Below are 16,009 nucleotides of genomic sequence, written 5' to 3'. Positions count from 1 at the left end.
TCATTAGGCACAAAGACCAAATCTTGGTTAGACTTCTACACTGCAGCTTTTTCCACATTTTTTTTTCCAACTTCAGTTGAGACATTAAAGAAGAAGCTGTTAAAGCACTTTGATGAAAACATTAACCACAGGGGAAAACGCAGAGTAGACACATGCACACTTTTTTTTCCTTCCAAGTAAAGTGGATTAAAAGGAAACGATATCTAGGCTGTTTTTAAACCTTTAATTTACAAAAACAAAAAGACATTTAACAGTTCATTATTCAGTCATCTTGGCTTCCCCAGGATTAGAAGGCTTCCTTTTAAGAGGAATAACGTAAATCCCATTCTTGGCTTCTTTTAGTCTCCACCAGCGGCCCAACCTGTGAATGAAACAAGCAATATCAGCTTTAGACCTGATGCAGAACAACAGAATAGGGATGGACCATTGTTTCATGATCTATTCTCGTTTTAGGCTGATCTGACCAACAAATAAACTGAATAGCCTGCTTTTCACTGCGGTCTAATAACAGAAACTGCATTAAACTGTGAACGACCAGTTATTTCCAAAGTTGTCCTACCAGCCTGGAGGGTTCACGTGTTTAAGATCACAGCAACTTTGGGTTCTGTGCAAACTCATTATCACAAATAATTTTTGTTTTTACAGAATTATATGAACATAACATTTTACAAAGAGATAGATTCATGACGACTTTCTGGGATCGCACCATTAAAAGTATGCAACCACTATTACATGGATTTACAACAACTGAGTTCCATATAGCTCATTAATCTGCATCATCTTAAGAAAACATCTGGACAGTCTACACTAGAAAAACCAAGTCTGATGAGTGTTGACCTGAGGATGAGATGGACCAACATTGCCATCTAGTGGTCATGTCACTGAACATGACTCCGTACTGACTTAATAGTTTTCTTTGGGTAGTTTCTATGGAAACATGAGCATCCAAAAATCACCTGTGCTCCTGTCCGACTCCAGCCACCAAGAACTGACCGGAGCTTGAAAACTTGAGACTGTTGATAAAACCCGTCTGGGAGAGGAAAGACGAGGAAGACAAAATAAATGTACAGATATTGTAACTGCAGCCAGGATTGTTGTGTAAATCTTGTGGCTTAGACAAAGATCTTACCACCGGTATGCTGAATAGAAGCTCCAGCCCTCGATAATTCTGGCCACACTTCCAAACATTCACCTGTGAGTTGTGAGAACCTGCACAGAAGAACAATTGTTACTGAGTATCCCTACACAAATTACAACATCCTGGGAGCAGCTTAGTTACACATAAAACCTCAACTGCTACAGTGTTTAATATATAAGCCACTCTGGGAAAATTGCATTATTTACATTGAATAAATTTGCATTTATATAAGCCAACAGTGAGAAGGTTTAATTAATGCATCCTATATATATGTATATATAAAATCCTAATAATAATAATAATAATAAGATTGCAGGCTACTAAAAATCTTGTAAAAAGACTCTCACAGCCAGAGGCACCTGAGGCAACGGTATCTGAGTTCTGAAGCGCCGCTACTGAAGTCACCCAATGAGGCTGCTCCAGCCGTGCATCACCATGGCAACCGTGAGCCTGCTTCACTGTGCCGAGAGGCTTCTTCTTGTTGACGCTCCAAAGAGACACAGAGCTGGTGTAGTCCAGGAAAAATACAGAGGAGAAACAATGAGATCCAGAAAAAAAACGAACCAAGATATGAATGTTTAAAAAAGAAAAAATTGTGTCTTACCCATCATCAGCTCCTGTTATCATGTGCTCCTCATTAATGAGCTGGATACAATCGATTGAGCCCCTGATGGAAAAAACAAAAAAATGTAAACCACAAATTATGTAAGTCTTTCACTGAGTTCATAGAAGCAATAGGACACATATACTCATGAGTATTAGATATTGTTGTTTACCAAAATACTTTCCGCCATAAATTTTACATAATAGCTACTCAGTTTTCTCAAAATGTTATAAATCTTAGTTCTGCAGAGAAAATGTTTAAAGCTATAAGACAAGCAATAGTCAAAACACTATATATTAAATATCCTTCCTCCACCAAAAGCAATTCTATAAAATGCAACAGATTACAGTGTAGACTTGTTTGCATCATTTTACCTTCCACTATCCTTAGCTGCTATTTCGTATCTTTTACAGCTACTCTTGTGGACGAGAATTAGAATGAGTTCTTTACTCCCTATGTAGACAAATTATTCTGTAACTGGTGATGCTTTGTTCCTCACATGAGTGACATTTGGTCTCTTTAAGGGTCTTATGACAATGCAGTTATCCTTGATTTTCCTAATTCTTCCATGTCAACCATTTCCCCATTTTTCACTCTCCATCCTTTTACATTAACATAACTCAGTTTTTCTACATTTCAGAGTGAATTTAATCATGTTATGTCACATGTAAATCAATAGAATACAAAACACATAAGCAACAAATATACAAGTCTTCTGTGTCTGTGTTGTGTAGCGGTCTTGGGACTACAGCTGAAAATTATCATCTGTGCTATGGCTGGCGCATTTATACTGATGACTAACGCATCAATGTTGATTAATGTGCACTGTCCCAATTCAATACACTAAATAATAATGATAAAATGTTTACATAAAGGACGACAGCGGGAGATGTATGGGATGTGGTAAACGTAGCAAGAGAAGAGAAAATAGCTAGAGTCCAATGAAAACAAGCTTTCTTATTTTAAAACTGCTCCCATTCTTCAGTCACAACCGGGTAAAATTTATAAAAACTGTTGCCCCACAAGTGGCATAAAAACTCACTCGTGGCCGTGAAACACCAGCTGAGACTCCTCGGCTATCTTCCACACCCTCACGGTGCGGTCCCGTCCTCCCGCAGTCACACAGCGCTCACGGCTCAGGCTGTCCAGTCCTGTGATGGCGTCCTGGTGGCCGAAGCTTCGGAGACACCCGAGTAAATTTACACATTTAGAGGCAAGAGAAAAGTGCTGGGAAGCGAGAAGTGATTTTGGTTACTCACAGAGTCTCCACGTATGCATTCTCATCCACATTCCACACCTTGACTGAGCGGTCATGAGAGGCACTGTACAGATCATGACTTCCCTTCCTGAACGAGAGCCCCTGGGAAGGTAAAAGGATTTTATCAGCTTATATGACGGATGACAGTCAATGTACAAAAAAGGCAGAAAGTGTATCTAATTGTATGAACATAACAAAATGTAGGAGAATGATTGACAACGTACCGACACAGGGCCTTTGTGTCCTGAAAATGTGTATAGATGTTTACAAGTCTCTGCTTCCCAAATCATGATAAGTTTGTTCATGTCTCCAGTTGCCTGAAAAGACGTGTTACATTTCAGTTAACAGGCGTAATAGGCTGGTTTTCCAAAAGTTACAAAAGCAGGAACTGAGAAGGAACTACGCACCAAGTATTTTCCATCTGAAGATATGGACATACACAGGATGTGAGCTGTATGTCCAACATGGCGATCCTGTGTCCCTTTCCGTCCTCCAGGTATTGTATGCAGTTTCTTACCACTCTCAACATCCCCTGAAGATGCAACAAGTGACACCATTTTCATTTACGTTTCCTGAATGCTATTAAAATAATGGCTTCAGAGGAGGTGACTTTATACCAACATTTAATGATGGAGCAGTCCTTGGCAGCAGAGAAGATGCACTTGTCATCGGCTGTGATGACCAGACAAGTAATTGGAAGTTTGTGTCCTCTCAACACTCTGATCTCTGAAGGATCTGGTGGTACGATCTAAAAAGATGGAATGAAAGTTAAATAAAAAGCCTGTGTATGAAGTCTGCACCGCCCACCCCACCAAGGATACTGGATGGCACGAGTGATGGAAGTGGTTATACTTACATCTTTGGCAATAAGCCTCTGGAGTTTTCCTTTCTGTTCAAGCTGAGGAGAAAAATCACACACAGAAAAATGACATAAATGTGAAGTAATTCATTGTCTCTATTACATCTAACATAATGCCAGTCTCTTAAACAGTAGGATGCATGTGTGATTAATACCCACTAAATTCTAGACAGTTCCAGTGGCTATTAAGCATACATTTTCTTTCTGCCAAACCTGGGAAAAGGGTCAAGGTTCACAAAACCATTCAGGAATCACTACACCCCAGAGGACCACAGCCACATATCTACCTACAGATCAAACTGACTATATATGGATGTATTTACCAAGCATACTGTGGTTAGTATGCAGGACTATAACCTCCCCTGTAGACCTGATTATGGTGAAATGACAACAAAAATGTTGGACGTTAGCTCTTCCATCCTTGAGAAGCCACTTCTTACCACTTCTTCTTGGAGTCTTCCAGCAATCAGGTCTGCCTCAAAGGCGTCTTCTTCCGCTTTCTTTTCCTCTGATGAGAACAAACCCTCAGTTAGTACCCGTTGGCCTTGATCGCCTTCTTACACTTTTAATGTTGTGTCAGTGCGTTTACCTTCTTCCTTCAGCTGTTCAAGGTAAACTTTAGCCAATCTAAGCTTCTTCTCTTGTGGAGTTTCATCATATTCAATCTCCTCGTTTGACTGCCTTTTCTTGGACACTGCCGGACTGAGAAATGAAACATAAAAATGTCACAAATACTGAGTAAGAGCTGTGCTTTCACTGAAGGCGTCACAAACAAAGTATACTCTCGAATAACCACATAAGTAATATACCTCTCTGTCTCAGAGTCGCTCGAAATCTCTTCGTTGTATTTGGAGCTTGGTTTCTTCGCCTTTAATGTGCCATCACCCTGCTGCAGAAGAGAGGAAATATGTATTTAATACAAATGTGGTGTCTGAGATTCTAGATGAGGAGAGCAGCATGAGTCAAACTGCAGGTTAGCTAACAGTGCTTAGCATACTTGCTAACAGTTCAGTTTACTTACTTTTCGTTTTGGACCTGCTGTGTTTTTCACCTTTTTGGCTAGTTTGGGATTTTCTTTCTTCTTTATGAAGAACGACGAAGACATGTTGAAACGCGAGAGACAGCTGTTGCAGAACAGCAAAGCTTTGATAGAGCTAACTCTCCAACTTTCCTACCATCAAGTCAACACTGAACCCACATGGGTAGACTGCAACCAAACTAGGAAGTGTAAAACCTGGTTCGGCCTCACGCTGATTGGCTGAGTGTCACGTCATTTCCTAAACGTCCCGCCCTTTGTCAGAACTCTGGAATCTCATTGGTCAGTTCTGATCTTTAGATGAACAGGAAACTGTACTGAGGCGAAATCCTTCCCCCGGGGAATAAGTTTCCACACCTTTGTTCCGCGCACAATTGTAAAAATATAAATTTCATAGCACACTAATCACATATACAGGGCGAACCATACACAGTGAAAGACGAACACCGGTCAAGTATTTCACACATATTTAACCGTAAACGTCACGCGCGGCTGTTTAAAATTTGCCGTAATTATATCAGGACCCATCTACTGTATTACTGCAGTAGTACTACTACTTCCTCTACTACGCAGTATTTTCATGTACTGCGCTGTCTTTGTCCTCAGTGACTGTGTCCACAGTTTTATCGTTGAAGTCAGTCTGAACGTCCAGGTGAGGCTCCTCTAACACTGGCTCACATTAAATATGACGTGTATTTTTTTTTTTTTTTTTTTTAAAATGTGAAATTGAGTTTTGTATCAGTGGCTCCAGCTGGAGGCTAGTAGGAGGGGTCGAGGAGGCAGCAGGAGGAGGGGGATGCAACGTGAACCAGGACCCAGTTTAGACTCGTGTTAATGAGTTTGAAACGAACAGACAAACGTCGCTGAAGTGACTGGAGAGGAAAAAAAAAGAAAAAAGTTTTGCCTCCCAAGTTTGACTCCACCCTGTGCAGAAAAGCGTAGCTTGACATGTCAACAGGCCAACCTTCTTACTCTCTCCAGATATTTCCCCTCCCATGCCACCCAAGAGAGAATCAGGAGCGACTTCCACCCAGCCTCCAGTGAAGATGATAAAGATCGGCAACGTGACAGATGAGTTTGGCTGCGATCCAGCGGAGGATAAGTACAGGTTGGCTGAAGAGAGCAGCTACTCTTCTTTCCCCAACAACGAGGTGAGGATCTCGACTACTAAACTGTGAATAAAAACTACTCATGTGTATCTCCTCACTATGTGCTTTTATTCTTTGTTTTTATTTTTTTTCCCAATCTGGCAGCCTGAAACCATTGACTTCGATGAAGAAAATGTTGGAAGTCCAGGCATCAGAACAGACACCATCAGCCTTCTCATGAAAATAGAGCAACTGCAGGCACAGCTGAAATATGAACGCAGGTGTAGGATTTTGGCCGAGAGAGAGCTGAGGGAACTCAAAGGTTGGTGGCAAGATAATTCATTAATTAAAATATTAATTAATTAATTAATTAATATCCTAAAAAAACACAAACATTTCTATTATAGCCCAGATGTGACAGTAGTTATTATCAGATCTCGTCCCACCTCATGTCATGTCAGGTCAGTAACCAGCAGCTCATGTTAAACTGAACGATACAGCGTGTGTTTATAGTAGCACAGTCAAATGAATGCATGTTTAAAAGCTTCCCCTAAAATGAATTTTGTGTAGGGACATTCCTATTTTTCTTTTCATTTGCAACAAATTACATAATCATCTCAAAAAGACCATACAAACTTCAATTTGAGTATAATAACAAATAAAAATCAAATACATTTTATTTTTATATTCTCTACTAAGTTTGGGTACTTGTCACAATAAGCAGAGAAGGAAACACTAGTCCATTATAAATTCAAACTATTGTTTATTTACGGGCTCGTCTTTCTGAAATGCTGCTCATGTCTAAGCTTTTCACTATGACATGAAATAATTCAGATCATTTTAAGAATTCACAAAGTTTTGTTTTACTCCTTTTTTTTGGCAGAGATGAATACTCTCATGATGCAGATGAGACACACGGCACACGAATTACGAGTGACTCTGGATCACGTCCTGCAGGGAGGCGAGCCCGGAGTAGCACCACAAAACTCTGATGAAACTGTCTCTTTCTTAACCGAGCCTGAGGTGGAGATGAGAGCAGTTCATAATTTACCAGAGGTGAGTATACTTTCCGTCTGCAGCATGAGTGGGGGAAGATTGCTCAGATCGTTTGCATTGCAAACTGGTTTCATGTCAGTGTTTCTGTTTCAAGATTATTAAGTTCAGGTTCACTTCATAAAAAACGTGCCGCCAGAATCAGACATTAACATCTTACCTTAACATTTCTGAAACTAACAGGTTTATTTTCCTTTCGTTCTCAGGACGACCACAACTACCTGTACCTCTCTGAGAGTCTTCGAGTGCCAAAAAATCTTTATGAGCGCGTGGCGGAAATCGCAGACTACAAGAAGTACACTTCAGCACTGCTGATGATACTCTTTGACCGAGAAACTTTGGCCACTCACTCTCTGCAGGGCCGGAGGAACACCTTCACAGGAGACGACTGCCACAAGCCTCAACTCCCACCTGAGATCCTGAAAAGTATCATTGGTAAGGTCAAATTCATTTAGTTTAACTGCTCATTTTTATGAGAGACTTCATCATTTTTTTTCTTCCTCTAGATCATGTGGAGGTCAAGTTTGGCGTTGACAGCAGCCAGATAAAAACTGCAATCCGAACTAAGTTGAATAACGAGGACAAATTACTGAAGAAGAGATTGGGGTTGGGTAAAAATGAAAACAAAGGTATTATTGAGCAAAGCTTTTGCCAAGATCCTTCGTTTCAATCTGAGAACGGAGCGATGACAAACGACTCTCAGTTATAGCCTTTCCAGCCTTCGTCAGTATTTCGTGTCCGATAGAAACGTGTAAGATTGTCTTCGGTATTGAGATCTTGTGCTTGATTTTAGTTCTTTTCTAAACACTTTTTAGATTTCTATTTTTTTTACTTAAGCTGTTTTTGTCTGTTGTGTGTTTGAAAAGTGTAACCTAGTGACTGAATGTGGGTGTTCAGTAACGCTACTCAATGTGTGGTCGTGAATGGTATAAAACAAGTGTTCTTATTTATGCTTCCTTATATGAGACGGTGTGTAACAGGTTTGTGAAATCTTTGTCTGGCGTTTATACCTTCAGTGATGTGTGTGTAGGACATTTGATGTTTCAGAATAACAGGGATCCCCTTTGTACCCCGTGGTTCATGAGAAAACTGTGCTTTACAACCAGTGATACTGTGTTTCTAGATAGTTCATATGCAGTTTCATAATGTATTATAAGTGCTAATTCTTCCAACATGTTGATCACGTCTTTGTTGTGCTTCATAATCCCAATAAAGGCCCAATAAACTTTTGGAACCGATATCCTCCTGTTGACCTTACCTTACTTACCTTACCGGGTTTCCCTTACTTGGGTACAGTGAGGTGCTCAGTTCTGGTTTCCCAACAGCCAACAGATGTCAGTGCTGAGCCCTTTTTCATGCTAGCCTTCAACAAACATAATTAACTCAGTTAAATTAAGGAAATACTGCACTTAAAATTGTAATTGGACCGAACAAATCCAACCAGTGCTCCTCATTCTCCCAGAAGCTAAAGTAAAGCACAGAGGAGAGTGTGTGACAGTCACCGCCACATACCGCCTGATGAACGAGTGAGTGTGTGTGGGACATGGCTCATGTCAGTGGGTGGCGGACTGATGCAGTCATCTCCCCTTGAAAGATGGGATTTGAACAGCCACCAACTGCTGGCCCCTCCCCGTCCTTTCCCTTCAAGCGGGCTGTGCGGTCTCTGTGGACTCACGCCACATCACCTCTCTCTCTCTCTCTCCCTCTCTCTCTCTCTCTCTCTCTGGTACTAGCAGCTCTCCTGGGGCTACGCTTGCTCTTTCTCTGGGAAAATTTCACTACAAGTTGTGCAACAGCAGGATAGTTCCCTGTGGAGCTCAGGAAAGTGGACCATCACTTATACACCTGGAAGCAACACCTGAGCTTTGATGTTTGTTTGTTTTTTTTTTTTTTTAATTTTCAAAGATGACTTATCACCATACTTGGAAGTATTCTGCCTTGCCAAAGCTTTTTGGAGGACCTACAGGCAGATTTCAAAATGTAAGAGTTGTTTGGTACGTTTTTATGAACGTTTTTATCAGGTCACATTGTTGAGACATTTAGTTTTGTGGGATTCCCTGGTGATTCTTCCATTACTCCTCTGTTAACATCAGTCTGACGCCGCAAAAAAAAAAAAAAGGACCCTGAGACAGAATTGTTAAATGGTGTTAGCATCAGGTTAAGCTATGCATGAATGGACGAGGCACCAAACGTAAAGGTAGATGTTACAAATGATACCAAAGGCAGAACCAGTTTTTACAGATGAATAATCAAGTACTACAAAGATTTAATTTGAATGAATGAATGAATGAATGAATGAATGAATTCAATGATCACACAACGTGAGGAAAGAAGCTGGAGGAACAACCTGTTAAGATCATAGACTGTCTATGGTTAAGATATTGACATCCAGTGTCCAACACCAAGACAGTTTGTGAGAACTTTGCAACACTTTTGCAGCTGCACATCTTATTGTCTCTCATGTTGTATCTGCACAGGACAGGGCTCACAATCAAAGGACCTTTGTAGAATTCTTAACTTGTTTTTTCACGTGATGCACATTTACAGTGTCTTTAATGCTTGACATTTTATTTTTGTAATTGGCAAAAAAATGTGTTGGCACATGCAATATGCCAACTTACATTCATCAAAACGGCGCAACTGAGGAGTTCTAGAGCTTTATTAGGCATTAAAATACCTACACAATTCTCTCATCCACCTTAAAACAAAATGAAAAATGATTTCTTCTTTAAATGCATCTATAACAAAGAACTACAAGGGAGACAATGTGAACTGCATGTTGCCTGTTAAAATAAAGAAGTCTTCGGAGAGCTAAATCAACTGGAAATGGCCAGTGGCTTAAAAATGAACATCCTGCTCAGAATTAAAACACGGACTTGAAGGATTTAACATATGCTGAGCTGCAACTGGAACATGATTAAAATGAGGGCATCCTTACATAATACGGACTGCACGGTGATATACACGTACCCGTCCTTCACGGGGATAAATCTCAGTGCTAATGTGGCATGCCAATAGCTGTCCACCAGAGGAGATTACAACAGCAGTGGACCGCTGGCAGACAGAGAGCACATGTATTTAGGACAACGCATCTGCCACGGCCGTGCGTCTGAATCCCGATTATGATCATCGGCACAAGATGAGTAGACATATAACTACAATTTATAATGCTCCTAAATTGTGATTGGGCTATAGTGTGCCTCTGGTAAGAGCCTTCCCCTTTGATGGTAGGGTGAAGGGTGACACTGAACTCATACTAATCAATGCAGCCTCGTTCCCTGCAGCTGGGCTAAAACAAGCACACTCATTATCTTTCATTTCTAAAGGATGGGGATGGATGGAGGAGAGACAAGGTGTCCTCCATGAATTATTCCTATTGATCATGTTTCTCCCTCACTAAAGAGAGACTGTCCCTTCTTCCGTATTCCCACAAGTAATGCAAACCCTCACTGAATAGCCTGTGTGTGTGTTTTCTTATAACACCGCAGTAGATATTATTCAATGATTATATTTGTCAATGAATAATAAAAACAAATAAAAGGTGTACTAACTAGCCTGGATTGATACCACTCAGGAAAACTCAAGGGCCCACATCAATTCTGATTATGTCATTGATTATGTCAAGTCAGCTTAGGCCTTGAGACTAAATATTAAGAGCAAAACAACTGTGTTACAAACTGGAGGTATAAAACTAACCTAACAGCATCATGTGTACTCTATGATGTTTTCAACTGTGTGTTTAGAGTAGCTTTAATGAATATTTTCACATGAACACAGGAGGAGCTCTTTCAGAAGGACCCGCAGGGACTTCATCTCCCAGCTGCAGTCCCTCTCAGCTCTACAACTCGCAGCTCATTGTTTTACTTTTTCAGCCTGCAGCTGTTCTCTTCTGGTTTGCCTTCTCGGTGTCATTTTTAAGCTGCAGCAGGCGGCGTGTTTAAGCAGCATGTGTTGATATAGTTATTAGCAGGAAAACAAACGTGCATTCGACTCGAAATGTGCGAATTGTGTCCCTGTATTGATCGGGTGCACACAAATGTGTCTCCAGAAACGCGTTGCTGCCTTTGCTGCTGAATGTGCAAATAAGCAAATGTTTACTAAAAGGTTTGTCATATCAACTCTAAGCGTGATAATATAGCAATGCCGAATTCACAGGTTGACAAATTTAAATATCTTTGTCTGTTAGTTTGTTTGAAAGACTTTTTTTTTCTTTACAGGAGTGAAGACTGTTTAATGTGATGTGTGAATGACCGTTTGGCCTCGTCACTGAATAATGGAGGCCTCTGGAGTACAGACGTGCACTTTGGAACCTTTATAATGAATCATGGAGGAGAACAGCACATTTTTGACCCCTGAGTACAATGACAGCGCCCCTGAATGGGCACCGATGCCCTCGGCTCCCAGCAGACGTCTGGGCACTCTTCCAAACCCACAAACACGCTTCAAGGACCTGACAGGGATATTTTTCATGGTGACCCTGAATGTTCTGGCACTCCTGGCTAACACTGCTGTTCTGGTGGTTGTTATGAAAGCCCCTCATCTCAGGAAATTTGCCTTTGTGTGTCACCTCTGTGCAGTGGACCTGCTGTGTGCCATCCTGCTCATGCCACTTGGCATCGTATCCAGCTCCCCGTACTTTGCCGGTGTGGTGTTCACTGTGCTGGAATGCCAGGTCTACATCTTCCTCAATGTGACTCTCATGGCTGCCTCTATCTTCACCATCACAGCCATCAGCGTGGAACGCTATTATTACATTGTCCACCCCATGCGCTACGAGGTGAAGATGACTCTGAAGCTGACCGCAGCAGTGGTGGTGATGGTGTGGGTGGCCTCCGCCGTGCTGGGGCTGTCCACCGTGTTTGGATGGCCGCCTCATGGCAGCTTTGGCTCCATCAGCGCTGCACAGTGCTCGCTGTACTGGAGCCACAGTGACCACAGGCGCATTTTCTCCGTGCTCTTCAGCGTCACCTGCTTCTGCGTGCCTGCTGTTGTGATTTTTGCCGTCTACTGTAACGTGTACAAGGTGGCTCGCGTGGCGGCTCGACAGCACGGACCTCTGCCGTCCTGGACAAACAGTCAGCTGAAGCATCGGTCTGACTCGATAAACAGCCAGACTACCATCATCACGACACGCAACGCCCCCCGCAGGTTTAAGCGTGAGCGGCCTTTTGGTGGCGGCAAAGCTGCCCTCACCCTGGTGGTTATTGTTGGACAGTTCCTTATCTGCTGGCTGCCTTACTTTGCCTTCCACCTCCGTTTGATACTGGACACATCACCGCAGATCCCAGAGGACCTGGAGGAAACGGTCACCTGGCTCGCATATTCCTCGTTCGCTGTTAACCCATTTTTCTATGGACTTCTCAACCGGCAGATCAGGGAGGAGCTTTGTAAGCTGAGGCGCTGCTACTCTGCCCGGCCCATGGAGTTGGCCGTGTCCAGCCACGAGGGCTCAGGCCACGAGAACTTCCTGCAGTTCCTCCACAGGACCAGCTGCACATTAGAGACACGCGCGAGCTTTGCCACGTCCAGTCCGAGAAGCACTCTGGATCAAACCGGACAGGCGGCTTTCAGGATACCAGGACAGATCCCAGAAGAGTTCAGCTAGATATACCTCAGTGTTGTGCCACAGCTTTAGTAGTCTGCAAGGATAATAATAATAGTAATAATAATGGTAATGACTGAAGCACAATGTTACTTAATGATGTTTGATGATGATATGTGCAAAGATTGAAATACAGAATTAAAAAATAAAGACTGTCTTTCAAATATAATAAACATTATTCCTTTTATCTAAAGATGTAGTAAAACACTGGGATATTAATGGACTTCTTCTTAAAATAGTTTTCACTGTATTCGTGATAAATGTTGCAGCGATGCAGTTGCCTGTTACTGATGGAAAGTTGCTATTTACGTGCAATCAATATTTGAATCTAACACAATGAAGACAAAGTGGTGTGGTGGTTAGAGGTGCAGCTTGGAGGCAGAAGGGTCACAGGCTCGCCTCCCATCCTGTCCATGGCTGTGGTGCCCTGAGCAAGCACCGAGCCTGGCCTACCTCAGGCTGCAGCCCACTCACACTACTGTGTGAACAAATGGACAGAATCAATTATTATTATTATCATCAGATTTACACTTGAAGTCAATCATTTTAACAATAATCCTGATCTCTGAAGACCGCTTGCTTTTATACTTTAAATATGACTATAGACTCTTTGTACGAGTAATTAGAACACAATCAGTTGTTGTATTTATCCTACAGGAATTCGTGTACTGTATTTATTGCTATGAAAGGAGGAGACATATTGCTTTTTGTTTAAAATGTTACTTCTTATTGATTTCAATGTGCAAATAAACATTTGTTACGTTGTTAATTCAGGTCAACATTTATTTCTATTGTACAAGCAATACGAAGGGAATTTATATGTGCATGGTGGGTCCTAGAGTAAAAATGTGGTTTCTTCTTGCGGGTTACTTTCTATGTTCTGACAACAAGATTCATTTATTGCATTCTGTTTGGTTACAGTCCTTTTTTTTTCTCCGACTGTCCTGTATCCACAAGATCAACAACAAGCCTCCTCACTCAAAGTCTATTACGTAGAAATCCTGTCAAATTACCCTTGAGCGCACTCACTGTAGGCTCCCTATAGATTTTCGCAAGTTCGTTAGCCAAATTTATGTGTCTGCGCTAAAAAAACAAGCTGCATTTCATTCCGTACATTTCATCTCTGTGCAAACCAGTGTTGACTCTCCGGGACCTGACCTCTCCGTCCTCCACTTGTCCACTTACCAAAAAGCCTGTAACTAAGACTGAGCTCAGTTAACACACACAATTATATAAGGAGAAAATGCCATTTCATAACTCTCTAATACCCTCTTTATATGTGTCTATACACAGATTAACAGCAAATAATTTGTGTTACATTTATCCATGAATAACATATTGTCACATATAATACAAGGTGGCGTAGTGTAGTGGTGTATGCGGTTTGGACGTTTAAGCTAGCTTATCGTGTACACAGATCAATCAGTGGAGGTGGTTTGATCACATATTGCTGATGTTTTGATGCTGATTATTTAGCGGGAATGTGCAGCTCTCCCACACAGATTAGACTTTAGGGATAACATCGGATGAACACGCTGAGAACTGGTGACAAATGAAAAGAGCATGCTGAGCTAAATATGTCAAACCCCTGTAAACACAATCTAAAGCTAAATCAGCAAACAAATTAATTGATTACACAAAGAGACGTATAAAAATAACCCCAGCCTTGCAGTCTGGTAGAACTGCAGTTCTTCGTGCCTGCGATGGTAGCGAAGACGGAAATATCAATGGGAGCAGTGACAGCTGCAGAGACACAAAAACACACACCGTAACCGAAATCCAATTTATAGACACCTGGATATGTTAAAAGCAAGATAACACCATGCCATTTTATGGTTCCTGGCTGCAAACATATTCACCTAAGTGCTGAGGAGCACCAGTAGGCTGCAGCTCTGATAACGGTGGCAGCCAAGTGTTGTTATCAAAGGCAGTATAATAAAAGGACAAGCGGTGACATGATACTTGAAGGGATGTTTCACACACACACGCTCACACATAAAAACACATAAAAACATAAAACACAGTTAAAAGTATTTGATGGGGCCATATTTGCATTTTTCTCAGGTGCACTTGTTCACACACTCATGTGTAACGGGCAACACGGTCCCTTAAAGACATGTTATCACACTTTTTAAAGCAGACGAATAAAATAATGCAATGCAATTATCCTCCCTAACTGTCCTCTTAGTGTCCACTTTAGACTACCAATAAATTGCAAAGATATAATTCCATATATATCTTGTCGGGGCTTCACATGATAAAAATCAGAAGCCCTTGGTTTAAATGTATCACTGAGTGTAGACATCACGCGGCTTCAAGAGCAGCAACAGCCTGTTCAAGCTATACATTATCTTGTCTGGCTGTATAAAATGAAATTATTTTTCCACTTACGATGCAACTTAAGGGGCAGACAGTCAGTTCAAAGATCTGTCTGTTTCATCCCCTTGCTCCCAGAGAGTGTGACTCATGAATATTGGAGCCTGAGCAGCCCTCATAGGTTGCTAATTTAAATGAAGGACCGCCCGCTTCAGTGGCAGCTTTTATGAAAACAAGGCAATCACATCAACTGTCCGTTGCTGCTGCATAGTGCATTCATCGCAGATCAAACGCAAGCCCATTCTTTACAGAAAACGGCCCGGGTCCATTTGAGTGTGGTTTGTTAGCCTGACTTAATTGTAAATCTGCTCTAAATACACGATGTTCTTCTACCTCGTGCTGCCTGCTTTACTTTAAACCTGATGGGCTGTTTTGATGCACACAGTGATGAATGATCCGCAGAAGAAACAATGAGGCAGCCACTCCTGCACAATCAAAGGGAGAAGGTGTGATTGATGGAGCTGTCCGAGGGAATGAGCCACGTTATTTCATCAGAGCGGGAAAGTCGTGCAGCTTCGGGTTTCCTCAGATCTGCGCGTACACAGATAATATGGTCGCCGTCCAAGCATCTTCGCTAATGTTCGTGTCCCACAAACTAACGATAAACTCAAAGCAAGTATAGTACAAATGAGAGTTTATAACACCGCCACTTTAGGAAGTAAGATTATTTGCTTTTGTGCAGAGTCTTAGAAGAACACCACCACTCATGTCTTTGTGGTAAACATATGGTGACAGTTTACGGTTGATGAACTGAGCTCATTATGAAGAGTGGAAAAAGAGGGGAAAGACCTGGCTCTGTCTGAAGGTCTATCCACCAGCACCTCTTTGTTTAGTACACTGCTTTTTTTTGCTTTTTTTTAACCATTTGGCCTCAAAGAAGATGTTAAGTCATCCCACCTACTTGTTAATTTTGGCTGACTGTGTGTTAGAATATTATTACTTATACTTACTTACTTACTTATTATGACTTATAATTATTATATTATTAATCATTA

The 16,009-nt window shown here is 41.5% G+C and overlaps 3 protein-coding genes across 4 annotated transcripts; 2 read left to right on the top strand and 1 right to left on the bottom strand.

The window, feature by feature from the left end:
- Window positions 1-204: 204 nt before the first annotated feature.
- On the bottom strand, window positions 205-5,085 carry rrp9 (ribosomal RNA processing 9, U3 small nucleolar RNA binding protein). 2 transcript variants are annotated; one of them, XM_047582949.1, is made up of 15 exons: window positions 4,881-5,085; window positions 4,669-4,748; window positions 4,449-4,561; window positions 4,300-4,367; window positions 3,857-3,898; window positions 3,622-3,748; window positions 3,408-3,532; window positions 3,225-3,317; window positions 3,002-3,102; window positions 2,785-2,919; window positions 1,743-1,805; window positions 1,486-1,643; window positions 1,130-1,209; window positions 957-1,030; window positions 205-361 (listed from the first exon to the last, which is right to left on the bottom strand). In XM_047582949.1, exons 1-15 carry the CDS (start codon window positions 4,962-4,964, stop codon window positions 259-261), a joined length of 1,446 nt encoding a protein of 481 aa, XP_047438905.1. In that variant the 5' UTR covers window positions 4,965-5,085; the 3' UTR covers window positions 205-258. The 2 variants fall into 2 exon arrangements, with proteins under 2 accessions (XP_047438905.1, XP_047438906.1); XM_047582950.1 differs by having other exon boundaries at window positions 1,498-1,643; window positions 4,881-5,084.
- Window positions 5,086-5,258: 173 nt separating this feature from the next.
- Window positions 5,259-8,276, top strand: LOC125006678. The gene is made up of 6 exons (XM_047582951.1): window positions 5,259-5,547; window positions 5,877-6,046; window positions 6,149-6,305; window positions 6,867-7,039; window positions 7,243-7,471; window positions 7,543-8,276. Exons 2-6 carry the CDS (start codon window positions 5,891-5,893, stop codon window positions 7,743-7,745), a joined length of 918 nt encoding a protein of 305 aa, XP_047438907.1. The 5' UTR covers window positions 5,259-5,547; window positions 5,877-5,890; the 3' UTR covers window positions 7,746-8,276.
- Window positions 8,277-8,781: 505 nt separating this feature from the next.
- On the top strand, window positions 8,782-13,407 carry si:ch211-213o11.11 (probable G-protein coupled receptor). The gene is made up of 2 exons (XM_047583481.1): window positions 8,782-9,016; window positions 11,254-13,407. The coding sequence occupies exon 2, from the start codon at window positions 11,361-11,363 to the stop codon at window positions 12,639-12,641; it is 1,281 nt and encodes a 426-aa protein (XP_047439437.1). The 5' UTR covers window positions 8,782-9,016; window positions 11,254-11,360; the 3' UTR covers window positions 12,642-13,407.
- Window positions 13,408-16,009: the final 2,602 nt, after the last annotated feature.

This window comes from Mugil cephalus, chromosome 4 (assembly GCF_022458985.1).
Source record: "Mugil cephalus isolate CIBA_MC_2020 chromosome 4, CIBA_Mcephalus_1.1, whole genome shotgun sequence".
NCBI lineage: Eukaryota > Metazoa > Chordata > Actinopteri > Mugiliformes > Mugilidae > Mugil > Mugil cephalus.
The sequence above is the reverse complement of the archived record's forward strand: the minus strand, read 5'-3'. Positions and strand labels throughout refer to the sequence as shown.

Bases quoted from the DNA above. Each gene is read 5' to 3' on its own strand.
- LOC125006678 (XM_047582951.1), top strand. From the start codon at position 5,891: ATGCCACCCAAGAGAGAATCAGGAGCGACTTCCACCCAGCCTCCAGTG. The intron at 6,306-6,866 runs GTTGGTGGCAAG...TTTTTTTGGCAG, and splicing joins AGAGCTGAGGGAACTCAAAG to AGATGAATACTCTCATGATG. The intron at 7,040-7,242 runs GTGAGTATACTT...TTTCGTTCTCAG, and splicing joins CAGTTCATAATTTACCAGAG to GACGACCACAACTACCTGTA.
- rrp9 (XM_047582949.1), bottom strand. From the start codon at position 4,964: ATGTCTTCGTCGTTCTTCATAAAGAAGAAAGAAAATCCCAAACTAGCC. The intron at 3,103-3,224 runs GTACGTTGTCAA...TTACCTTCCCAG, and splicing joins GACACAAAGGCCCTGTGTCG to GGGCTCTCGTTCAGGAAGGG. The intron at 362-956 runs GTGATTTTTGGA...TTTCATTCACAG, and splicing joins GGAGTCGGACAGGAGCACAG to GTTGGGCCGCTGGTGGAGAC.
- si:ch211-213o11.11 (XM_047583481.1), top strand. From the start codon at position 11,361: ATGGAGGAGAACAGCACATTTTTGACCCCTGAGTACAATGACAGCGCC.